The sequence below is a fragment of the Ambystoma mexicanum genome, chromosome 2q (genome assembly GCF_040938575.1).
Source record: "Ambystoma mexicanum isolate Mex_15411 chromosome 2q, UKY_AmexF1_1, whole genome shotgun sequence".
Classification (NCBI taxonomy): Eukaryota; Metazoa; Chordata; class Amphibia; order Caudata; family Ambystomatidae; genus Ambystoma; species Ambystoma mexicanum.
The window spans coordinates 1,462,881,601-1,462,908,786 of record NC_090924.1 but is presented as its reverse complement, the minus strand read 5'-3'; the positions used below and the strand labels follow the sequence as shown (position 1 = coordinate 1,462,908,786).

Here is a 27,186-nt window from a genome sequence, read left to right as displayed (position 1 = left end):
GGCTGACTGCATCCCGGAGGGAGAAGAAAGGGATGCGTTCCTGAATATTATACAGGACGGTAAAGACGCTATGTGCGAATCCCTCCAGATGGGCATTGATTCCGCTGACAGTATCAGCAGAGCAATGGCGGCAAGTACATCAACCAGGAGATTCGCTTGGTTGAGAAAGTCTGGTTTTGCCCCAGATGTGCAAGCCAGGCTCTTGAACATGCCATTCGATGGCTCTTCTTTGTTCGGGAAAAAGGCGGATGACAGTTTAGAGAAACTGCAAACTTCAAAAGCAGCAGCAAAATCCCTAGGAGCTGCAATCCGTCAGACTCCTTTTCGTCCCACAGGAACCTCTGCGAGGGGCAAGTCCTTTCGCTTCTACTCCGCTTTCGGAAGAGGTAGAGGACGACCGACTCAAAGGGGACAAAGAAGAACTACCCGAGGTGGACGGGGTAGATATTCAAAAGCCGCAGCAACAGCAGGTGCCTCTTTACCATCGGCATCTGCATCAGCCGCCCCAAAACCACTCTGAGGACTTCCCTCACAGGACACCTGTAGGAGGCAGGTTGACTCAACATCTGGCGTATGGCAGGCTATCACGTCAGATGCTTGGGCATTGGAAACAGTTGCCCAAGGTTACTGCCTGCCTTTCCTACGTATACCTCAGAGTCATCCACCGGGGATCAGCTCTCAGAAAGCTCCAGATCCGCTCCTCTTGCAGGAAATTTTGGACCTGCTAGAGAAAGGTGCCATGGAACCGGTACCTGTAGCGGAGAGGAACAAGGGCTGGTACTCCCCTTACTTACTCATTCCAAAGAAAGACGGAGGACTGAGACCCATCTTGGACTTGCGAGAATTGAACAAATTCCTCAGAAAAGACAAATTCAAGATGGTCACTCTTTCTCAGATCCTCCAGGCCCTTCAGTTCCAGAACTGGTTGGTATCTCTGGACCTTCAGGACGCTTATTTCCATGTGCCTATCCATCTCAAACACAGGAAATACCTGAGGTTCGCAATTGGCAGCTCTCACTATCAATTTCGAGTGCTGCCATTTGGGCTGACCTCCGCCCCGAGGGTCTTCACCAAGTTAATGTCGGTAGTGGCTGCAAGTCTAAGGAGGGAAGGGATTCACGTCTACCCCTACCTGGACGATTGGTTGATCAGGGCTGTTTCTTCGGAACAAGCTCAGATCCAGCTAAATCACGTGTGCCACTTCCTTCACAGACTTGGCTTCTCCCTCAATTTAAAGAAGTCACAAATGATACCATCGCAGAGACTCCAGTTCATAGGAGCGATCCTGGACACTTCCCTGGGAAAAGCCTCGCCACCAGAGGTGAGGGCTCAAGATATTCTACAGATGGTTACCAAGTTCCAACATGCCCAACGTCTCCCAGCCTTCGACTTTTTGAGGTTGCTAGGCCTCATGGCATCCTGCATTTTCCTAGTGCCAAAGGCTCGCCTGAGAATGAGATCCCTCCAGTGGGCACTGAAGACTCAGTGGCCACAATTCTCAGGAAGAATGACAGATCTTCTTCAGGTTCCCGACAGAGTAGCTCGAGACCTTCAGTGGTGGGCCTGTCAGGAGAACATTCTGAAAGGAGAACAGTTTTGGCAACCCTGGCCGGAGATAACAGTAGTCACGGATGCCTCACTCACGGGGTGGGGAGCCCACGCCAACGACTTGACCATCAGCGGTCGTTGGTCTCCATCGGAGTCCAGACTACATATCAACCTGTTAGAGCTGAGAGCCATCAGACTTGCGCTGAAGGCGTTCCTGCCAGCTGTACAAGGGAAGAACGTCCTGATAATGACGGACAACACGGTGGCCATGCATTACCTCAACAAAAGAGGAGGCGTAGGATCACTACCCCTGTGCAGAGAGGCGATGCAGCTCTGGTTTTGGGCAATCCAAGAAGGAATCTCTCTATCGGCAGTTCACCTAGCCGGAGAGAAGAACTTGACAGCGGACGCTCTGAGCAGGCAGAACACAGTCTCCCACGAGTGGGAGCTAGCTCAGGAAGTCCTTCAAGAGATCTTCGCCCTTTGGGGAACCCCTCAGGTAGATCTGTTCGCCACCAGCCTAAACAGGAAATGCGACCTGTTCTGCTCAAGGGAATTTCCCCCGAGAGGAGCTCTGGGAGACGCGTTCATAGTGGACAGGGAGTTTCCGCTTCTGTACGCGTTCCCACCGGTCCCTGTCATTCCTCAAATGATCAGGAGGTTGAGAAGATTCCAGAGAACCATGATCCTAATTGCTCCGGATTGGGCCAGGAGAACGTGGTACCCGGACCTTCTAGACTTGTCCATCTGCCCTCCAATTCGACTTCCACTCAGAGAGAACCTACTCTCACAGAAGGGAGGTCAGGTTCTCCATTTAGACATCAAAACCCTCAACCTTCACGCTTGGCTTCTGAAAGGCTGAGGTACAAGGATTGGGACCTCCCTGATGATGTTATGGAGGTGTTGCTTTCGGCAAGGAGGCCAGCAACAAAGTCTTTATACCGCTGCCGTTGGAACAGATTTTGCAGCTGGTGTAGAGAACAGAATATCGACCCTTTTTCATGTGGTACACCAATGGTTTTGTCCTTCCTACTATATTTGGCAAATTCAGGCCTTCAAGTTGGCACCATTAAGGGCTATCTCGCAGCGCTATCCATCTTTAAGCGCACAGCGGAAGAACCATCCTATTTCAAATTACCCTTGGTAATACAGTTTCTAAAGGGGTTAACCAATGTTTATCCCCCAAGACCATTCCAAGTTCCCCTATGGGATTTAAACTTAGTACTAACTTTCCTGATGGGCACACCTTTCGAACCACTCCATTCTTGTTTGTTAAGATTCCTTACCCTTAAAACTGTTTTATTAATAGCACTTACATCTGCTAGAAGGGTGAGCGAATTACAAGCTCTTTCTTGTAAACCCCCTCACACAATATTTCACAAAGACAAAGTTGTCCTGCAAGTGAAGCCTAATTTCCTCCCAAAGGTGGTTTCTGAATTCCATATCACTCAGAAGATTACCCTACCATCTTTCTATCCTCCTCCTCACCCGGGGAAAGAGGAAGAGAGGTTACACAGGCTAGACCCTAGAAGGGCTTTAAGTTTTTACATCAGTAGACTAGCCAGGATAAGACAGGCAGACCAGCTGTTTGTAGGTTACGCAGGTCACAAGCTGGGGATACCAATAACTAAGCAGACCATTTCCAGATGGATCATTCTAGCCATTCTGGAATGTTATAAACTGGCAGGGAAAGAGCCCCCTCAAAACCTTAGGGCTCATTCGACCAGAGGTATTGCAGCTTCATCGGCCCTCAAAAGAGGCGTGCCGGTTAAAGACATCTGTGCAGCCGCTACATGGTCGTCTGTCCATACCTTTACACGTTTTTACAATTTGGATTCCTCCTCCAGTCAAGAGACTAGGTTTGGAAGGGCTGTACTGCATTCTATTCATCAATAGAAGACAGCGTGAAGTCAGTACTCCCTCCTCCAATAATAGAATACTGCTATGGGAGCCTATCTAAGATGAGGAATACGTCGGAGGACACAATCCCTTCGAAGAACAAGTTACTTCTTACCTTGTAACGTTCTTTCGACGGGATGTTCCTCCGACGTATTCCTCATCGACCCTCCCATCCATCCCCGCAGTTCTACTTCCCTTGTTGTTGCAGCTTACGCTCCTCCAGAGTGATTAGTTTAGTCCAGAAAGTATTATTGTGGGCTACAAAACGGAACTGAGCAACGGACGCTGCGCGCGGCCTTTATAGGCAGGATGACGTCGATACGGCGGCTGTCGAGGGACATCGACTCGGAGGACGTCGACGCGCAGCGCCCTCTAGAGAGAAAAAAATTTCCGAGGTCAGCAGAGCTGGAAGGAGATATCTAAGATGAGGAATACGTCGGAGGAACATCCCGTCGAAAGAACGTTACAAGGTAAGAAGTAACTTGTTCGTCTCTTGCTAGCTTCAGAGCAAGAAGAGGATGAGAGTGAGCCCCTTCCTGATTTGCTGCATAGCAACCCTCAGGATGACTCAGTGGAGGGAGTACATCTCTATCCCGATCTGATGACAGAGCAGCAGAAGGCATGCAGGTCTTTGCTCCGGCAGTATGCCTCTCTGTTCTCACTGACACCAGGCCTTACACCTTGGTGTAGGCATGAAATTGACACTGGTGACAGTGTGCCTGTCAAAAGCAGGTGCTACCTAATGTCAGATACCGTTAAGAGCCACATCCAGGCTGAGGTCGCCAAGATGTTGGATCTGGGTGTTATTGAACCCTGAACTAGTCCCTGGTCCAGTCCAGTGGTCCTTGTCCCCTGGCAAGATCCCAGGCAGGTAAGGGGGTGGATGTGGAGGCGCACTCAAGTTGTGGTCCAAGTTTTCTAAATATTGGCAAAAGGTTAAATTAAGTTGTAGGTGCTCCTGGTTAGTAAAGTGCTACCTTTACTGAGATAAATGTTAGGATGGGGGGTTCACCGTAAGAAAACGAGGAACAACCAGGGCACAGCAATGGGCAAAACCAATTCGTTTTGCAAAACAGATTTGGGTTGTATATCTACATAATTCACATGCATTCAATCAAGAAAATACAAAAGATTATTTTGTGATTCTCCAATGTATATTATAATGTCAATATACAAGTGTTTATCACCAATTATTTCTCCAAACTATTTTGCTTTTCACATATAACTCTTAAAACAGAAAATCTATTACAAAAACCATTTCACAATTATAACATTCAAATTAGGAAAAAAGCTTAAGCTCCTGTTAACATATTAATTCCATATGCACAGACTTATCAATGTCTTTTTAGGGTAAAGTCCCAATATCTTGATAGGAATCGCTCAGTCGTTTGATATGCCTGGTTGTTGATATTATGTCCTATCTCTAACTACTCGTTTCAGGCATATGCAGCGCCCTTCTTCAGGTTAATATATTGGGCTTGTGCTTTGCTGGGTTCTGAAATGAAAATAATATAGAAACTAAATTACTCATTTGTGTCTCTCTTGACAAACAACTTCGATATTGTCCTGAATTAACTCATTTACACTAAGTGACTAACCTTATGGTGGATCATGCAATCCCTGAAGCGAGATCTCAATGGGTTTGGTCTGTGTTGTTCACTGGAAAAGATGTATACACAAATATGTAAAAATATATACAAAAATCAGGCTTGAATCTTCACTGTGTCATGATGGCAGCGTACAGAAGGAACCAGCGCTTTATATAGCGCTGGGTCCCCCTGTACGTCGTCTTTACTCTGAAAGATAGTGGTAGGGGGAGGAAAAAAGGGCAAATGCCCAGTGCCTACCTCAATTGTAACGTGGTCAAAACCCAATAGATCGAGTATCGGCGTAAGCTTACTTGTAGCAAAATAAGGGTGTGTCCTAAGAAAATATATACAATATCTCGATCAATTTAGGATCTACATTTGATAGGAGTGAGCATATAGATATATATCAATTGAGAAGTCTCCCTACCTTTTGAGTAGGTACCAAGGATTGAAGGTTCTGTGTGGACTAGGGTTGTAACGGTAAACCGGTATACTGGTATAAACACCGTTGTCAATTTCATTTTGCTTCAATAACCGTTACTGTGTTTGTAACGGTAAACCGAGTGAATACACTTCAATTAATGCATTGCAAATAGGGCTGGGCTGGCTGTGTGTTGTTCACTGACCCTGGGGGACTGGAGGAGGTGGAGTTTGCCTGGGCCCAGGCTGGGCTGGCCTGGCTTCAGCAAGCCTGTTTTTGTTTTCCACGTGTACTGCAGTGCACCTCAATTAATGCATTGCAAATGGGACTGGGCTGGCTGTGTTGTTCACTGAACATGGGGGACTGGAGGAGGTGGAGTTTGCCTGGGCCCAGGCTGGGCTGGCTTCAGCAAGCCTGTTTTTGTTTTTCAAGTGTACTGCAGTGCACTTCAATTAATGCATTGCAAATAGGGCTGGGCTGGCTGTGTTGTTCACTGAACCTGGGGGACTGGAGGTGGTGGAGTTTGCCTGGGCCCAGGCTGGCTTCAGCAAGCCTGTTTTTGTTTTCCATGTGTACTGCAGTGCACTTCAATTAATGCATTGCAAATAGGGCTGGGCTGGCTGTGTTGTTCACTGAACCTGGGGGACTGGAGGAGGTGGAGTTTGCCCGGGCCCAGGCTGGGCTGGCTTCAGGGAGCCTGGACTCCCTGGAGGAGGTGGAGTTTGCCCGGGCCCAAGCTGGGCTGGGCTGGCTTCAGCAAGCATGGGAGTGGGAGGAGGTGGAGTTTGCCCAGGCCCAGGCTGGGCTGTCCTTAGCAGCCTGGGAGGGAAGGAGGTGGAGTTTGCCCAGGCTCAGGCTGGGCTGGGCTGGCCTTAGCAGCCTGGGAGTGAAGGAGGTGGAGTTTGCCCGGGCCCAGGCCCAGGCCGGAACATTCCTGAATCGTGCACGTGTCACTGTTTGGGCTGCATACCCTGCTGACACACTTCCAAACTCTATGTGCTGTGCCTGTGCCACGGATTTCCAAGGTTCCAGGAAGGTAAGCAGCCCCCAAACCAGGACCGCTATCCTCTTTTTCTTTCCTCCCTTCTCATGGCCTTCTTTCCCTCTGTCCTGCTTCTCCCCCTTTGTTCAAATCTAGTGCTGTATGATTAATGACCCTTAATATGTGTGATTGCTACTTAAATATGTTGTTATTATCTATCTACTATTATTTGAAATTCTATATTTTTAAACAATTGAACCGATTTGGGTGCATCACGCAAGGAAATTTGGCTGTCACACTAAGTTGTCAGCACCAGCTCGTAACAAACTGTCCCCTGAGCTGCACGCTCCATAGACTGATAATGAAGGACATGTTGTTTAATGAGCAGGTCGTAAATAGAGGAGGGTTCTACTAGTGCTGCGGGAGAAAAAAGAATGGCATTGCAGTTGGAAGCACGAGAAGGAGTGTGTGTGATAGTGTCCCAAACTGAGCTAAAGGAGATGTGCCTATTGAGTTGCAATTAAGTGGTACGAGGGTGGACTTCCTACTTTAGGGTTCATACATTCACCAATGTTCCCAATAGTTGGGGTGACTGACAGTCTGTCAGGTTCTGAGACCTGTTGTCTGTACCACATGCAGTGGTCGAAGTGTGCAAGAGCAGTGCTCCCATGCTTTTCTTTTTTGCATTTCACTGTTCCTATACTTTTACTTTATAAAGAAACCGCTCCGGAATGGTTTCTTTTTTAAATAAAAGTATAGGAACTATTAGAAAGTCTGCGTCTGCTGTCTGACCCGGGTAAGGGTTGTGATGTCTCAGCTGTGCCTGTGCTTTTCTACATTAAATGCATGCGACCACTAGTGCGCAGGTCTTGTTGGAGTAAAGCACTCACTTTATGTGCCTGAGTTTCCCTGAAGTCTGCAGAGTGACACAGAACCTCTTAAGATTCTGCTGCTAGTGTGCGATTTCAGCACACCCCAGGGCACCTCACACTTAAAGGTAAGCCAGCCTTATAATTAACCAGTCGTTTCATCCCTGGGCCTGGCCAAGTTCTATGGCAATCTGTCAGAAAACGCACGAATGTTAATTTTTATTTTTGCATTTCATTACCGTTGGGTTCCACATGGCATATGAACAGAGATCTTTTCATTGCCAATGCCAATACTACGGTCATGAAATGCAAAAGTTAAAAGCTCAGTTGACATGTGTTTTTTTCTCCATTACTTGAAAACCCATGTTTTAATTCAGTTGTGTGGCTGTGGTGGGCGGGAGCGGTGCTCCTATACTTTATTTTAAACATTTCACTGTTCCTATACTTTTGTTTTGTAAAGAAACCGCTCCGGAATGGTTTCTTTTTTAAATAAAAGTATAGGAACTATTAGAAAGTCTGCGTCTGCTGTCTGACCCGGGTAAGGGTCGTGATGTCTCAGCTGTGCCTGTGCTTTTCTACATTAAATGCATGCGACCACTAAGTGCGCAGGTCGTGTTGGAATAAAGCACTCACTTTATGTGCCTGAGCTTCAGTGAAGTATGCAGAGTGACACAGAACCTCTTAAGATTCTGCTGCTAGTGTGCAATTTCAGCACACCCCAAGGCACCTCACACTTAAAGGTAAGCCTGCCTTATAATTAACCAGTCGTTTCATCCCTGGGCCTTGCCAAGTTCTATGGCAATCTGTCAGCAAACACACAAATGTTAATTTTTATTTTTGTATTTCATTACCGTTGGGTCCCACATGGCATATGAACAGAGATCTTTGCGTTGCCAATGCTAATAATACGGTCATGAAATACAAAAGTTAAAAGCTCAGTTTATATGTGTTTTTTTCTTTCCATTCCTTGAAAACCCGTGTTTCAATTCAGTTGTGTTGCTGTGGGGGGCGGGAGCGGTGCTCCTATACTTTATTTTAAACGTTTTACTTTTCCCATGCTTTTATTTTAAAAAGAAACCAATCCGGAATGGTTTCATCTTAACATAAATCTGTAGGTAGAAGTTGAAATTTGCACCTCAATGCATGAATGCACTGCACTCAACATTCCCTTAAACAGCAGGTGTCTTGTTTGGGGTTTTGAATTGCGTGTGGGAGGGAGTGGGACGATGGGGTTTGGGGGAGCGTGGTGCAAGTCAGCAGGAAGCATAGCTCCACTACTTCTTTTCGCACACTTCGACCACTGATCCATCCTCCCTTACTTGTCTCTTGGGAATGTTTTTTGTTTAGAGACCTGTATTTATATAAGTGATTTGTTTTTGAATGAGCATCATGGTCACTTTTGGTGGTTAAGTGATTGCCGTGTGTGGCCTTGCAAGGCAGTAACAAGCCTGTGCAATAAATAGTACGTTCTAATTTCAATTATGTTGTATGACAAAAAGTGTTGTCGTCCAGTGTGTGGCCAGGCACTGCTCCTCGGTCTCTAATGGCAGAATGCAGTTGCTGGTGCTAGGCAGTACTTTGCGCCCTCGGGTACTAGTGCCATGTAGGATTCCCTGTTGTGTTTGCTGGTGCCTGGGACTTAGTCCCTGGTGCCTTTCCCCTGATGACAGGGAAAACTCGAAAACGTGATTCTCTTATCAGGTAAAGCTCCCTCTCTTTGCCCATACTATGTAATTTGTTAGTCCCTTTTGCAGCTTGTGGGGGGGCTGTACCACTATACTCGGGCAGACACGATATTGATCTGGTCTTTACACGGTAGGATTCTTTGCTAATTATTCTCCTGTTTGATTACCAAATTCCTTGCAGAACTGTTGGTGTCCACCATGCTTATAAACACACGTGCGCACTATACTGCAATAACCGCGGTATACCGTCATTTCAAATGAAGGTTATCATACCGTCAAAAAATCAATATCGTGACATCCCTAGTGTGGACTATCGAAGAGTCAAAGCCGTCACCAAAACTGACGCGCACCCATTGCCCAGGGCTGATGAGCTTGTGGACACCATAGGTGCTGCCAAATTTGTGAACACCTTTGACCTTACCTCGGGCTATTGGCAAATAGCTCTGACGGACCATGCCAAGGAAAAGACGGCATTCTCAACACCTGAAGGACTCTACCAGTTTAGGGTCATGCCTTTTGCGTTGACGAATGCCCCTGCCACCTTCCAGAGATTGGGCAATCATGCATTCAGTGGGCTGGAGGCCTTTTGTGTGGCCTACTTAGACGACATTGCTGTCTACAGTTCAACCTAGGAAGAGCATTTGACACGTCTGGATAAGGTGTTGCAGGCCTTGAAAAGGGCTAACCTCACTATCAAGGCGACCAAGTGCCAGATAGCTCAGGGGAAAGTCACGTATCTTGCTCATGAGGTAGGAGGGGATCAAATCCAAACTCTCCCCAGTAAAGTACAGGATGCACATGACTGGGAGACTCCCACTACTCAAACCCAGATGAGAGCATTTTTGGGCCTCACTGGGTACTATCGCAATTTCATGGTGGACTATGGAACCATAGCTGCACCTCTGAGAGCTCTGACTTCACCCAAACAGCCTAAGAAGGTTAATTGGACTGAAGACTGTCAAAGGGCATTTGATGGCTTGAAAGAAAGTCTGTGTAGGGCACCTGTGTTATGTGCCCTGACTACAGCAAACCCTTTATCGTCCAGACGGATGCCTTCGACAACGGAACTGGAGCTGTCTTGTCCCAGTTAGATGAAAAGGGAGGGGACACCCGATCATATTCATCAGTAGACAACTCAAGGGTAGAGAACTTAGGTGGGCTACTGTTGAAAAGGAGTGTTTCAGTATAGTTTGGAGCCTTAGGCGTTTTAGACCCTACCTTACTGGGTCAGATCATAATCCCCTGAAGTGGCTTATGCAGATGAAGGGTGAGAACCCGAAACTGCTCAGGTGGTCCATTTTCCCGCAAGGGCTATACTTCACCATAGAGCATAGACCAGGGAAGAGTCACGATAATGCAGATAGCCTTTCCAGAAGGTATGTTGACCGTCTGGATGAGGGTGTCTATCTCGTGGGAGATTAGGCACCCTAACCTCAGTCTGGGAGGGGTGACTGTGATGCTGGAAATGCATTGGAGGGACAGGGCCTCCCTATCCTTGTCCTGTAGTCATTTTTCATTTGTGTTCTGTATTGTTTTCTGCCCCAGAGTCCATGTTGGACTCCTGGCAGTTCAGCTCTTCTTGTTTTTGGTTTGGTGTACAGACCCATGGGATACCCTTAAGGCACCCATGGGTGGGGGTACAACACTGTGCCCCTAGTGTATGTTTTTGGGCACCTGTGTGTGGCCCACCAAGCAGCGTATGGGCTGGTGGCAGCTCCATGCTGAATTTGACAGGTGCTCTGAGTATCCTCCATTTTGGGATACCCAGGCCCTGCCATTGGAATCAGTTGATTCCTGATAGGAAACACGATGGTCCCTGTGGCCTCTTGCTTTCCATTGCCTGTGACCTTGTTTTCCCAAAGTCCTGGGAAGCCCTGACTCTGTCCCTTCCCCCTGACTGGCTGTTGGTTGGAAGTTCCATATATGGTGTTGTTGTGAAGGCCCAGCTAGACTGACTGGAGCCTTCCCAGTGACTGTATGTTGTGGGTACCTCCTGTGGGTGGGACCTGGGTGAATGGAGTGTGTGACCAATATACACTCCTTGTTGTTGTTGTCTGGTTTCTGGCATGAGAGACAAAGACTGAGACAGCCCTGCCCGAAACTGGCCACAATGCAGTGTGTAGTGTTGAATGGTTGGGTACTTGTCCCAATCCACATTCCTTGTTGTGAGTGTCTGAAAGGGAGGAGTGTGGCCTGAATGCACTGTGTGCCTGATTGGCTGACTGACTGCATGAATGCCCTTCTGTATGATTGGCTGCTGAGCGTGTGCCAGCAGTGTGGATGAGAGACAGAATAGTATATCTGGGGACCTCTCACCACTGGTAATGGGTTCAGGGAACTTTCAGAAGCATTCAGAAGCGTTCTGGAGCTGAGTCTCCACTCTAAGAGTAACTGGAACTGCTGATCCTCGACGTCCAGCTGGAAGAAGAAGACTTGCTGTTGCATTTGCTTCGACCGATCCGAAGGCTGCCGAAATCGTCGAAGACTGACCCGAGAGAGGACCTGGTAAGGCGCCCTCTTCCTGTGCTCCGAGGGACCATCGAGCACCTCTCCATCTTCGCCGAAGCGCCCTGGAAGACAGACCCTCGAAAGGCTGCCGACCCGAGACGGGACCGCCGAGGAGATCGAAGTGAAGCACCCGGACATCGCCGCCGTCGAAGTCCATTGCCGTCGACCAGGGTTCGCAGGTCTGTGTAACCGCTGGAGGCCCGTCGAAGTTGTGTTGCCCAGCCGTGGGAACCACTTGAAGCCGTGCCGCCGACGACCGGAGCCGTCCGCTCCTTTGCCTAAGAACATTCGAATCGAAGGACTCCCTCGTCCGCACCGTCGACCGCTTTATCCTGCCGGAGAAAGTCGAGAACGACCAACGCGCTGAGGAGAAACCTGCCGGTGGGTTTCCCGCCACCCGAAGACCACAAAGACTCGAACGACTCGACGCCCTTGCTGGGCCTCCGTCTCCACAATCTTTGCGGTCCAGAACTATTGTCACCGAGGTGCCCCGCACGCCTCTGCCTTGCAGGACGCCGACGCTCTGACGCCGACGAGCACCGCTCGGACGAAGCTGCCGCCTCATCGACGCCGTTCTACCCTGTTTGTCGACGGACGTTCGACGCCCCGTGTCTCCCGCTTGAAAGGGAAGGCATTCAAGAAGGGCCGTCGATTCCCCGTCGCCGAACACCGAGTTCCTCGATGCTTCTCGACGCCTCTTGACGATCCGTGACTCCCGCTTGAAAGGGGGTCGCTCAAGAAGGATCTGTCGACGCCTCTTCGAAGAACTCGACTCCACCAGGTACATTGGGGGGGTAAAAACATTATAGGAGGGAATAAGACTTGCAGAACAATATATGGACTGGGCTTGTGATATCTTTACTTTTCAGGTTGCACAGGTGGGGGGATCTCCACACAGAACTGTGTCTAGTTGATAGGGGTCAGTATTCTACCAATTGTTCTAATCAACTGCTTTCCTCCTATATCTATTGTTGGTTTCCTTTATTAATTTGATCTGTGTGACATTTAACCAGAGTACAGTTGATTCACTTTAATGAGATCTGCTAATAATTGTGGTACCACTTAGAACTGTATGTATATGCCGTTATAGATCTGCTGAGCACAAAGTGAGTTATTGTGATAGTGTACATAACCTTGAATATTAATTATATAAAGACTGTGTTTTAACTAATACACTGTGTGGACATTCCTTTGTGGGGGCTTGGGGACTACACTGTACTTGAGAACCAGCCTGCATCACTTCCTGAGAAGCTAGGCCTTGATTGCTCGACTACGTTACCAATAATAGAGAATCTTGGTTGGTTTCATCTGTGCCTCTCCTCTGCTATATAGAGAGCAGAAGTACAGACACACCCCTCTAGTCTTTACATCCGTGTTTTAGAGTCAATAGTCTAGGTTGTTCACCAGAACCGTTTACCTCTAAAATCCGGAAATGTGCCCTAACCACAAATGGTGATATCTACCTCCACTCCTGTCCCTACTAAGTTTGACAATGCTAAACAATACTGTGACTATACTTGACAATGCTCAACAATACTCCACAATACCCGATACCGTCCCCCACACCCACAGTTGCTGTGTGACTGGGTCAATACTTACACTCTGTGGTCTGCTGACGCTGCTCGGCTGCTGCGTCCCCCAAAGCTGCCACTTCCCCCTCCTGGTCTGCGGGACGCCTCCCGGATCTCGGGCAGTATATTTCTCAGACTGGCTCCTGACAGCCTTTCTGTGGGGCATGCGTTCCCCATCTTCTCGAAAGACGCAAGGTGTCCTGCAACCTCTCAGGTTCTGCGGTGGAGGATTCGGCTTCATGCTGGGCTGGCATAGCCAACCATCAACTGTGCTACCAACTTGTTGGGGGAGTTCTCTCCTGTAGTATACCAGAGGTCTGGGGGTCTGCTTAACTATCAAGGGCCCAACAGCCTTCTCCAGAATCAACGAAGGACTCAGTCAACGGCAAGTCAAAACTGTGGTTTATTGCAAATAAAACAAACAGGGGTCAATACAAGACAATGAGAATTCTCCCATACATCTCAGCTCTCCATGGAATACTATACAGTTTTATACAGTATGTCGTCATCACCTGTGCCCTTCATCACTGAGGATTGGGTATCGAGAGTACTATTACCTATAGGAGAACTCTATATGGTTATTCTACTGGCCCTTGCATGTCAGGTGACTGGCCTGTCCCGTCCCCAAGAAACTATTTATTACATTGTTGCAGAGTAATGGGCTTACCATTGGTTCATTCCCTTTGCCATCCACCCCTGGCTTTCTAAGCTGTGATTCGTTAGAGCTGATCTCCCCAGGCCTGGGGCTCGATTAGGCTCTCCGTCCTCTGTGCACCTCTTCAAGGTGATATGAACGATTATGTGTCGGCATTGCAACTTGTGTGTACCACCTTTGCCTATGAGAATGCGCTCCTAACATTGCAACACTTGTTGCCGTCTGCGTCTGGCTTGCTGGGATCGGCTCCCCTGTCCCACCACGGGTGACTGTCCATTGTCTTGTTGGGCTGTAAAATGTGCTCAGGGTGCACACAATTGAGCTCTTGCATTTATGAGGATGTATTCTGTTTCTCTGCAGCTGGTCCCCTTGTTATTGTTAGTCACACATGGTCCTATCAGGTTCCATATATATACCTGTAGTCCCAAAGGGTTGTTCGCATTAAGAATATGCAAGCTTGCTCTGGATCTCTTGTGCCTTATGGTTCTGCGTTACTGCATTTGGCTAGTGCCGAAAAATAATAAAAGCATCCACAGTATGTATATCTACCTGTCCTCTAGGTATAGAACCTTGTATGCATGTTCTTGGTGTATGCAAATGTATGTTTGTGTGATGCGGTGCTGAACTGCGAATGCGCTTCATCTCTAACGCTACTACGTCGTGGTGTGACTAATGACATCAGCATTGTGGCTTCTTGGTGCTTAGTCGAGACTGTCCATATAGGTGTTTCAATCCACTATCTCAGTTTCTTCTCCGATACTTGTGAAGATGTGTACGAGGTTCGTTCTGTATGGCTGACTGAGAGGATACCTTCCTGTGTACTTGTCAATCATTGGTGTACTCGGGATTCATCGAAATAAGATGGGTGACTGCAAGCATTCCTGGTTCTTCGTCTTCACATGAATCTGGGGATGAGGAGGGGCATCTTTGGGACCCTCTCTACATAGAGAAGCCAGAGTGTGTATGAAGCTCGAACATGCTGCCTTGTCCCGTGCTGGATGCGTGGGGAAGGAAAGCCATCTACTCAACCGTCCTGACATATTAGTTCTTGAACACATTTCTTTCTTGCATACATTTTTTCCCACACCATTTTGTATTTAGAACTAAGGATTGGCAATATGTTTATTAGTATAGGCCCTTTAATTTTGACAGAGACTCGACTAGGACTGCGTTATTATTATTGGATGGTCGTAGTTTGCTCCCATCCTTAGATTTAGGTTTATATAGGCATTCAACCAACCCATTGAAGTTCAATAAACACCCTTGAATTGAGATCACTTGTGTCTCTCTTACTGTTTGATACCATGCCTTCCTTACAGTAGTTTGACCATAGCACATCAAGTATCCCTTGATTTCATTGTGCCACAATTAATGCTTAGTTGTAATGTGTCTATCTTTCTAGCTCCATGGCATGGTGTTCAGGATGTTTGTTTGCATGTATGATGCTTTTTTTGGTCTCAAGGTGGAAGGAGCCTAAGGCTCTTTTCGAGCTTGTTCAATCTCTATCCACTCCTGCCAAAGGGCGCGCACAAGTACCTCCGTCACAATCTTTTTGTGATTCACACTTCTTTTTTTGTGGCAAAAATCTCGTCCATTTGTGACTATTAAAAATATAATATCACAGCAGTCTGCTGCTGTAGCCCCCATTGAGGCGTCCTTGATAAATGCGACTTGGTCCATATTGCCCATCTTTTTGGATGATGACAATCTTGCTGCTATCCAACGTCTGAAATCAGCTTCAGCTTCCCCTGCTGATCCCATCCCTTTGGCTCTCCTGAAGGAAGATTTGGGTGCTCTAATTGCTCATGTCACTGCTGCAGTTAATGCGTCTTTCGCTGATGGAGTAACCCTGCACTCAAGCACGCTTTAGTGATCCCTTTATTGAAAAAGCCCTCCCTTAACCCTGGGGTGTTGACTAATTACCGTCCCATTTCATTATTGCCCTTTCTCATGAAACTGTTGGAAGCCCTGGTCTCCCCTCTGCTTTCCACTTTTCTAGAATTTTCTTCTTATTTTGACTCAATCCAATCGGGTTTCCGGACAGGAAGTGGAATTGATCAGTCCTAAATACGGCATTTGATGAGCTGACCCACCTGGTGGATCACAGGGGTGTCGGAGCAGTTGTACTATTAGATCTGTCGGCTGCAATCCACACAGTCGATCATCCTACCCTGATCTCCAGACTGTCTGCCGCTGCCTTGTCCGGCAAAGTACTTGACTGGTTCATCGCCTTCTTGGCCTACCGCTCTCAGTCGGTCTCTCTTCGTCCTTTTTCGTTCTAGTCCGGCTTCACTCTTCTATGGTGTCACCTATTTTGTTCAACCTCTACATCAGGCCTCTGCTGTCTCTTATCCTATCCCATGGTTTCGATACTATTCCTACGCTGACGGAACACACATTTTGGTCTGTTTAGACTTGAATCAGTCTGATATGGGCAGTCGGCATAGGAAGTGTCTCGAGGATGTGGGTGCATGGATGACATCTAACTGGCTGAAACTAAATTGCAGTAAGACTGAGGTGCTGGTGGTTGGTACTACCTCCCCTCTTCTGTTTTGGACCATAGACTGCTGGCCACGCTATCTGATAAACCGGCTCCAGCTATTGGAGAATGCTGCCGCTAGGGCCATTCTTCATCCTCCTTTCGGAGCCCATATGACCCCACTGTTGAGACAGCTGAACTGGCTTCCAGTGGAAAATCGGATTTTGTTTAAATTCATGTGTATGGTGCACCGTGCCTTTTATGGCATGGGCGCAGAATACCTTCAGGCAAAATTTCTGCATTATACTCCCACCCGGTTGCTCCGTTCTCAGTCTGCCTCTCTTCCCCGGTTCAGACTGACTCGGACTTTGGCTTGTACACATCGAGTTACCCGCTTTTATTATAATGATGTAAACATTCTGGACTATTGGAACGCCCTATTTGCAGGAACCTCCAAACGGAACTTAAATAAACTGCAGACAATCCAGAACAAGACCCTACGTGCTGTGCTCAGTATCTCAAAAAGGGACCACATCTCTGCTGTGAGGACAAAAGTGCACTGGCTCCCAATTTGAGAAAGGATCATCTTTAAAATCATATCAATCATAAACAAAGTTCTATCTAACACCGCGGCCCAATACCTGTCGGAAAGGTTTGACCACACCAGTCATAACCGGCATTGCTAACCGTCTTATCCTGCCAAGAGTAAAAACAGCCAGAGGAGGAGGGTCCAGGTTCCCGACTATGGCAACGATCAACTGGAATGCCCTCCCACCTGCACTAGGAGCAGAAGCCACTTATTGGCCATTTCGCAAAGCCCTAATAAACATGGCTATTCTCCTAAGGCACAGCCTGTCGAGCAGAGATTGGAACTTAAGCCGGCTAAGTACCGTCTCCAGAAGGGAGGACGGTAAACCTTGGACCTTTTAATACTCTGCTGTAAGTTTGTTTGCTCTGATGCTTGTTTCTAACTGGTTCTGCAACAACACACTGATGCCCCTGGGCTGAAGAGCTTTACAAATGAAAACATAAATAAAATAAATACATTCTTATTGGTGCCACGAATCGCACATCACTTCAGAAAATGTATTATTTGCTATAACTTGTAAGAAACACTGGGCCTCGTTACAAGCTTGCCAGTATTTTGGTTGTAAATCCGTCAAAATACAGACAATACAGACAAACGGATTTATCATTACCACCACTTGGCCTGCGGATTTACTCCAGGTTTACAAGTGGTGGTAGGCGGTGTGAGTCCCCATTTTTGGAGTCCATTGGACTCCATGGGGATTTCAGTGGGCTGGTGGTAATCATGCCGATTTTTCTGTGTTTTGGTGGTAAGGTGGATGGTTTATCACCAAAGTTGTTGTACCAGGGTACATTAATGCAACAGTAATACAGCGGTTAGCACTGCATTACCACCGTTGTTTCTCACGCTGCTATACTCGTAATCTGTCCCATAGGGTTTTACGTATGCTGGAACAAGTTGTACCCCGTGGGATGGGGACTTTTGAAGACATTATGGAGGATCCCAAGGTCATCCCCTACCGTGACTAGGGATGCAACTAAAGGAAGCACCCACTATCGAATCCAGCTAAATGCTCCCTGCAACATATGCAGGCAGTTCAGTTTGAGCACTACATCATGGTTCTGTCCAACAGACAACAATGTTTGCCTTTTTAGTTGGGACTAGTGACTGAGATGAGACAGTCTGCCCTGTGTTTCCCCTCAACCCACTGGTGGCCCTTTGAACATCATGGCAGACGACTGTGTATGATTGCTACATTGCCATGGTGCACTGTGATATCTATAATACAGCATTGTCTGCAGATTGTGGTGGACAAAGATGACAGAGCCACCCCCTGTACATTCAGTAATGGTGCGCGCACTATGCACAGTGTGGGCTGGAAGTGCATCATCATGAAAGACCCCTTTGAGAGTGGACCTTACACTATCGCTGTCAAGGTCACGAAGGTCCCTGGTGCAAGAGTGGAATTAACCAACCACCCCCGCAATGGTCTTGATGCCTGCAAGTCAGTGCTTACACAGACATTCGCGACCAGAGCAGGTAAAGAGGTTAGGGTCTTGTTGGTTGGATGGGTAAGGGAAGTTAGGGTAACCGGAAAAAGGTTTAGGTACAGGTTATGGACAGGGCTGGGGAAATTGGGAATGGCTTGATTGCTGCACACCTTTATCTCCTGCTAAACAAGGCAGCTTCCATGATGCTTCAAGGTTGGTACACTGTTCACAACTTTACCCCCAAAGCAGCCTTAACCACTATGTTAAATCACATATAACTAAGCATAATATACAGTATGTCAGTTAATGATTCACTGACACTGAGCAGTGATGCATGCACACTTAGCTCTTTTTAGTTCTCCAAGTCCGGTAACATGGTTGTTGGTGTCATCAGTCGGGAGCTGTCCGTCTTGTGCTGCGTCTTGGAGATTTTTCAGGCAGGGTCCAAGCTACAAAGAAAGAATACAGAGTTATTGCCTGTATTGGGTTTATACAGTCATTCTCTCTCCATCCCGCATTCGTTCATTCACACACACTTCCAGTGATGTGCTGCACCGCACGTGGTTTCCCACAGACTGTCCTCACTGAATTTCCCCAAAGTAAAGCTGCCCAATAATGCTAGTACGAGCGTCGCCACGCGTGGTTTGCAGCTTCTGAGTTTGCCCTCTGTTCCGTAATGTCGGAGATACGTTCCTCACACGGAATGCTTTTTTACACGTGTTCCAAGACGTATTCCAACCCGGGGCTAGTATCCTCCTCAACGCGGGAATACAACTAAATGCGAAAATGAGTCGCCTCAGATACGGCTACTTATCTCGGTTTGCAGGCACAGGGGCGATTGGTATGGGCTCAATGAGAGATGCCCCCTGCGCTTCCCGAGCTTTCTCTGCAGCGCTCCCCGAGTCTTTATGCAGCTCTTCCCCACTCCCTCTGCAGCGCCTCCCCAACTTATCTTTTGGTAGGCGAGTGGCCGGATCCTTGATGTGGTGGGGCGTGGCCCCACTCGTGTATTTCTTGCCAGAGCTGCTCTGTGCACGTCCTCCTCTGTTGAGTTCTTGGGCATAAGCCCCGTGCCCTGTGGCTCGCGCATGCGCGGTGACTCGCGCCACACCCGGTCTGCTTCCTGATTGGTTGCCCATACCCAAAGCATGCTGGTCAATGTAGTCTTGCTGTGCTTTTTGCCTACAGAGAGGACAAAGCAGTCTCCTGTAAGGCAGCACTCCCTGCTTGGCAGTTTTTTAAAGAGTTAGCAGTGTTTCCAAATGGAATATGGGCACGCCACCTACACACCTACCTCCCTTAGCATTGTTTGTATGTTTTGTCTGCATGTTTGTCTTTTTTTTTGTCTGTCCCTGACATCACTCCACCTCCCGCCCCCACAAAAGGCCGGCGGTGGCCGGGGTTTGCATGGGTGGTTCTGATGAAAGGTGCGCAACAATCTTGGGGCGTGAACATGAGTGCAAGGCTCCCAGGAGCGATCCTCAGGTCCATACCCAACCCAATCTACCAAGTAAAATACCTGTCCATTCTTATCTTGTTTGGAATTGAAGATACCTTGAACCTCATACTCGGGTTCCCCTTGTACTATAATGGGAGGTGGTTTTGGGTCATAGTAGTCTTTGGGGCTGGCTTTAACAACGAGGTATGAAATGTTGGATGGATCTTCATTTGGGGTGGTAGTTTCAAACGCATGGCCACTGGGTTAATAATTTGTTCAATGGCAAATGGGCCCAAATAATGTGGATGTAATTTTCGGGGCCCATGTAATGGTATATTCCGGATGAATAACCATACCAGATCCCCCACATGATATGGAGGCTAACTCAACGGTGTTTGTCGCCATAGTTCGTATATGTGGTTTTGGATCCAACAAGATTTTCCTGCACCTCCTTCCATACTTGCTCAATGTACTTCCACTGCCCTGTTAATGTTGGAAGGGTGGGTGTGGTAGGTGCAATTGTAACAGGGAGTGCCCTGGGATGATGGCCGTAGAGGCAATAAAAGGGTGATTGCTTGGTGAATGCATGGCTTGCATTATTATATGCCAGTTAGGCTAACCACACGTGTTGCACACAGGATGCTTCCCTGCTGGTGATAAAACAACGCAGGTACTGTTCAAGCCCCTGGTTCACCCGTTCCGTTTGGCCATCAGTTTCCGGGTGATATTGTGATGTTAAGCCCACGTCCATCCCAATGACCTTACAGAATTCTCGTCAAAACCGGGAGGTGAATTGCGGCCCTCTATTGGTAACAATTCGATGTGGAAGCCCACGAAGGCGCACTACATACTGGAGAGACAATTCTGCGACCTTGCCAGCTGTTGGTACTCCTATACAGGGAATAAAGTGTGCCATTTTCGAAAAGGTGTCCATGACCACTAATATGGACGTAAAGCCCTGCATTGCAGGTAGATCTAATATGAGATCCATAGTAACGGTATGCCACGGTACGGAAGGAGTAGGTAAAGGATGTAGTAAACCAGCAGGGTTACGATGGTCGGCCTTATTACAGGCACATACTTCACATTCTCCAACATACCGTTGAACATCACGTCGCCAAGAAATGTCGTGACACTAATTCTTGTGTTTTTATTCTGCCCGGATATGCTGCTAAAGGTGAATCGTGACACCAAGACGTGGCCTTTTTCTGAAGTTCTTTTGTAAGTAAGAATAGTAATTGACCATGATAAGGAAGCCCAGGAATAACATTATGCTGTGGGTTCTGCGTACACCATTTGTGTAAATCTGGCATAGTTAATTCCTTTTGTACGGCTTCAAATAAATCAAATGTGGCACCTATAGTACGTGCCAGAGGGATTATGGTTTGGGATGTACTTTCAGGGTTCTTGACAACAGTTCAGGGTACCGCGATAATATTTCGGCTTTCCTTTTATTGGTTCCCGGTCTATATGTGATAATGAAATTGAACTCTGCAAAAAATAAAGCCCAACGTAATTGACGCGGGATCACATTTTTGGCTGTTCTAATTAATTGCAGGTTACAGTGATCCGTTATCACTGTTAATGTGTGGCGAGCGCCCATCAGGTAATGGCGCCACTCACTAAATGCATCTTTAATACCCAGCAGTTCTCGGTCTGCAATTGTATAGTTTGCTTCTGCTGGGAGTAGCTTCCGTGAATAGTAGGCCACCGGATGGAGTAGACCAGACTCAGGATTTCTTTGGGACAAGATGGCCCCTAAGGCATAGCTAGAGCCGTCTGTCTCCACCACAAAAGGTTGCTCTAAATCAGGATGTCTCAGAATAGGTGCGTCGTTAAAGGCCTTTTTGAGCTGTTGAAAACCTTGCTCTGAGGCATGTTCCCACACAAAGGCACATCACTTACGTAGAAGTTTAGTGATGGGGGTGACCAGCTCAGAGAAATTTTTTACGAAACGACGATAGAAATGTGCGAAGTCCAAAAAGGGCTGGATTTCCTTTACGATAGTAGGGGATGGCCAATCTAATTTAGCCTGTACCTTCTTGCGGACCATTTGTACCCCTGTTGGTGTTAAATAGTACCCAAGGAACTCTATGGTGATACGAAGGAACTCGCACTTCTCTAGTTAAGCGTAGAGATGATGTTCCTGCAGCTTCTTCAGTACTGCGCGGAGATGTTGGACATATTTTTGGGGACTTCAAGAGTAAATTAAGATGTCATCAATGTAGACGACAGCACATATGTCTAAGTACTCTCGAAGAACTTCGACCAAGAAATGTTGGAAGGCAGGGGGCGCGTTGCAGAGGCCGAATGGCATAACCTGGTACTCATACAATCTGAATGTTGTACAGAAGGCCGTTTTCCACTCGTCCCCTTCACGCACCCGCATCAGATGGTATGCGCCTCGAAAGTCCAACTTGGTGTAGATAACCGCGTCTCGAACCTGGTCCAAAAGAACTGGTATGAGGGGAAGCCGATACTGGTACTTGATGGTGATCCGATTCAACCTGCGGTAATCTATACAAGTCCGGAGCTCCCCGGACTTCTTTGGAACAAAAAACAAGGGGGAGGGGACTGGTGAGTTAGAATGTCATATAAAGCCATTCAGCAAGTTGGTAGCAGTGTACTCACGAAGGTGCTCTTTTTCCTGCCTCGGGCAGCGCATAGATGCGACTGCATGGAAGAATAGCTCCCTGCTCGAGAGCTATTCGGCAGTCGAATGATCTTTGCGGGGGTAGAGTCTCTGCTTGCTGCCTTCTTGTTGAAAACATCTGTGAAGACTGCATACTATTTGGGTATGTTTTTAGAGCATGCTTTGGCTGGTTGACCTTCTATGGCCCCAATAATACGAGGGGTCATTGTGGGCTTTTGGTTACAATGCACTTGACAGTAGGGGGAATTAAACTCTACCTGTCCAGAGGTCCATTGAATGCCTGGGTCGTGTTTCCGCAACCAGGGTAACCCCAGGATGAATCCAAATTGTGGGGCGGCAATTACATCGAAGGCAATTTCTTTCCAATGAGAATCCCCACACTGTAAGGTCATTATTTGGGTACTGTGAATTATAGGTCCAGAACAGAGAGGCGTTCCGTCCACTGCCCGGACAGATTCTGGTTTTGTTTTTGGCTGAACGTGGATGCCTAATGTAGCCACATACTTGACATCTACAAAATTTCCCGTTGCTCCTGAGTCCGCCAGCATAGTCACGGACTTCTTCTGCCCTAAATAACTCAAGTAACCCAATAACATGACATGAGTTGCATAATTGAAATAGCCAGCAATTGGGGCCCTACCATCCGAAAAGCTTGATCGGGTGACCCCCACTACCGCCGAGCTGACGCGTTTCCCTGATTTTTAGGTTTGGTGGGGCATTCGCAAACAAAATGTCCTGATAACCCACAATATAAACAAACACTATCTTTCCTCCTCCGCTCCTTTTCTTCCTTGGACAAAGGTCCTTTGATGGGACCTATCTGCATAGGTTCCTCCCCGCCTGACTTTTCCACTGACCCTCGGGGCCCGAGACTAATCTAAACGGACCACTGGATGTGTTTCCCCCCTTCTCCTATCACCCTGTCTCTCTGCTTGACGATGATCCAGCCGTAGGGCAAGATCTATCATGTCCAAGCATTCATGTGGCTGTGGATCGACTTGGGCGATTAGGTCTTTCAAATCGTCTCGCAATCCTTGATAGAATAAGGACATTCTTTTATCTACTGGCCACTCAGCCTCGGCTACCAGGCGGTTGAATTGTGTGACATATGTCACTAGTTCTTTGCTACCCTGCCTGAGTGTTAATAGCTCTCTATCCTTACACAAGGTGGCCGCCCGTCTAGTGAACACTTTCTCAAACTCACTCAAAAACCCATCCCAGTCGTGTAATAGTGGCTCGTCCTTCTGCACCAGAGGATTGGCCCATGCGGCGGCATCGCCAGTAAGGTACGACATTACAAAGGCCGTCCTTGATTGGGTAGATCGAAAAGCCGCAGGTTTTGTCAGAAATTGAAGACGACACTGCATGAGGAAGGTGGATAATTTTGAGGGTCCCCTGAATAACGCTCTGGAGGCGCTAGGGGAATTTTTGGCTCGGGCGACCCTTGTACTTGTACTGGGACTAGGGGTGAACCAGGCAATGGTGCTGTCTGCGCTGCCAGACTGCGAACTTGCACTGATAGGGTAGCATATTCCTGCCTGGATGCAATTAGTTCATTCTGCATATCCTGTAGGGCTTTTGCGATCTCCTCCATGTTGCACAGGAGGGTTGGTTGCACCCACTCGGGCACCATAATAATACGTGGGCTTGTGCCCGGTATTATTCCTCCGGTGACACACAGAATGCTTTTTTACACATGTTCCAAGACGTATTCCATCCCGGGGCTAGTATCCTCCTCAACGCTGGAATGCAACTAAATGCGAAAATGAGTCGCCTCAGATGCGGCTACTTATCTCGGTTTGCAGGTGCAGGGGCGATTGGTATGCGCTCAGTGATAGATGCCCCCTGCGCTTCCCCAGCTCCCTCTGCAGCGCTGCCAGAGTCTTTTTGCAGCGCTTCCCTGCTCCCTCTGCAGCGCCTCCCCAACTTATCTTTTGGTAGGGGGAGCTGCTCTGTGCATGTCCTCCTCCGCTGAGTTCTCGAGCACAAGCCCCGTGCCCTGGAGCTCACGCATGCGCGGTGAATCGCGCCACACCCGGTCTGCTTCCTGATTGATTGCCCATGCCCAAAGCATGCATGCAGGGCAATGTAGTCTTGCTGTGCTTTTCGCCTACAGAGAGGACAAAGCAGTCTCCTGTAAGGCAGCACATCCTTCTTGGCAGTTTTTAAAGAGTTAGCAGTGTTTCCAAATGGAATATGGTGCACAGCACCTACACACCTACCTCCCTTAGCATTGTTTGTATGTTTTGTCTTTTCTTTGGTCTTCCCCTGACAATCACTGACACTATCAATGGGCATCTGACTAGATACTAGAACATGCTCCTGTGTCATAACCACTACTGTGAATGCTGTCATCACACAGGTGTGCACACATCGCTACTCCCACCTACCGAGGCAACCCTCACTGATGCACTCTGAGCTGAAGGTTACAGGCCGCAGGCCTTTAATGCAAATGAGAGGCAGTTCTATGAGTGAATTACCTTAAGGGAAACAGTATGCATCCAAGCCTCCACAGTGATAGATGAACACAGAACAATGCTCAGCATCAGCACCATGTATGATTGTATGTCCTGTAGGTGTCCTATGTAGACCATCAGCACAGAAGAAGCGCTGGGTGTTGCTGTTCAGGTGTGACTTGCATACTCCTGTAAGAGTCTCATTGAGAGGACTACCCAGAGTCTGCCAGTGTTGGGCGGTGGGCATAACCCCCCTGGGGCTTCCCTGGGCAGAGCTCACGGAGGGTAACAATGCAGCTGTAAGGTGTTTTTGCAGTATATCTTGAAGGTAGGGGAGAAACAATTGCTCTGAATTCTACCAGATGTTCTAAATCAGGGTTCAACAAGGAACATCGTCTGACCTTTGAGGGGCCAGAAAAAGTTGAGGAATGGAGAGCCGTTAAGGGATTTGTGATGTATGGGTGCAGCTGGGGGACAACCTCAGATTGGTAATAAAGGGAATATAGAACATGTTACAGGATCTTGGGTAGGATGGGATACGCCCAGCTGGAATTCTGAAGTAAGAGATGGCCATTTATTGGGGGACGGGGGTGAATTAGACGAAGTTGGTGACACAGAACACTTTCTGGAAGAACTAGAAGGTGCACAGGTATGAAGGTGATTTGGGGAAAGGTTCCACTGATGTGCTGTACAGTAGACGGTGGAGAGTTGAGGTGGGGCCCATATCGTGAGTGGATTAAATCGGCTGTGGAGGTGAGGATAGAATCAAAGGAATGAAGTAAATGCTCTGTAGGCAAAGTAGACGGGAAAGTTCTCCATGGAGCACTATGTAGCCTTCCCTTGGGACCCAATAAAGATGCGGCCCAATATCCAGCCAAGGGCCCGAATAAGGGAAGGAGACAGAGAAAAGGTAGAAGGAAAAGACACATGAAGAGAAAATGGCCCACATAGAGGAGGCATTGAGCAAGCAGAAAGTACTGAGCTGGCTGGAGTCAGAAGTATTCAGTTTATAAACTGTGTGTGCACTGTGAATAGATTAGAGTACAATCCGCAGCTTCAACAGGAGCACAAGAGTGGTTTGCTGGGCTTGTCTTTGTGATGTAGGAATGCATTAGATCTCAGTCTCACCGCAGCCATTCTTCCATGTTTCTCCTTTTTTACAGATATGGAGAACTGCCTAAAGTGCCCGGAAGACCAGTGGTCCAATGAAAAGAGAAATAGCTGTATTTCACGGACCACAGATTTCCTTTCCTTCGAGGATCCTTTGGGTATGACCTTATCCTTTATTGCAAGTTCTCTGTCATTACTGACAGCTGCACTGCTGGGAATCTTTACTAAATACAACAACACTCCTCTTGTTAAAGCCAATAACCGGGATCTCAGCTACACCCTCCTCCTTTCCCTCATGCTGTCCTTCCTCTGCTCTTTTCTCTTTATTGGACGCCCTACAACGATAACGTGTGTTCTTCGGCAACCTGCCTTTGGGATCATTTTTACTATTGCTGTTTCTTCAGTTCTAGCAAAAACCATCACTGTTATCATCGCCTTCAATGCTATTAAACCGGGCAGCAAGCTCAGAATGTGGGTTGATCCCCGAGTATCGAGCTGCCTGGTGCTTCTCTGCTCCCTGGTGCAGGTGTTGATCTGTGCTGTGTGGCTCCTTCACTCTGCCCCGTTCCCAGACATTGACACCAAATCAGAGACTGGGAAGTTGTTCTTACGGTGCAATGAAGGCTCTCTCTTTGCGTTCTACGAAGTGGTCGGTTATATGGGATTTTTGGCCCTTCTGAGCTTTGTTGTTGCCTCTATTGCAAGAAAGTTACCCAACAGTTTCAATGAATCCCAACTCATCACCTTCAGCATGCTGGTGTTCTGCAGCGTCTGGATCTCCTTCATCCCAGCCTACTTGAGCACCAAGGGTAAGTACATTGTGGCCGTGGAGATCTTTGCCATCTTGACCTCCAGTGCTGGGTTGCTGGTGTGTATCTTCATCCCCAAATGCTACGTCATCCTCCTGAGGCCAGAGCAGAATACCAAGGAATTTCTAATGCGCAAGCATTCAACCACCAGAGACATATGAACTCACCATGTTGTGATTTCATTAATACATGATCAGATAACATGTTCGGAACATCTGTTTATACTAACAAGCTGTGATTCTTCTAGTGTATTGTCTTTAACTAATATTTTTTTAAACAGTGCACTCTGTGTTGTAGTAGGCAATTAAGTAGTAGCTTCTAGGCTGTCATTTTTCATCATGTAAAGAAAACCATAACATAACCATTTACAAAAGAGCCTTTAGCTTATGTCGGAATTCTCAAACTATGAAAGAAAATAATCAGTGTGATTCCCAATGTTCTTCTATATGGTTTGACATCCTATGAGATTTATATTAACTAAGCACGTACCTGTAA

At 47.6% G+C, this 27,186-nt stretch overlaps 1 protein-coding gene across 1 annotated transcript in view; it reads left to right on the top strand.

The window, feature by feature from the left end:
• The window catches only part of LOC138568890 (vomeronasal type-2 receptor 26-like), an 83,880-nt gene extending 57,028 nt beyond the window's left edge, over window positions 1-26,852 (top strand). The window contains exon 4 of the mRNA XM_069646671.1: window positions 25,936-26,852. Coding sequence (XP_069502772.1) covers window positions 25,936-26,852 — 917 coding nt within the window. The remainder of the gene's footprint in view (window positions 1-25,935) is intronic.
• The last annotated feature ends 334 nt before the right edge of the window (window positions 26,853-27,186 follow it).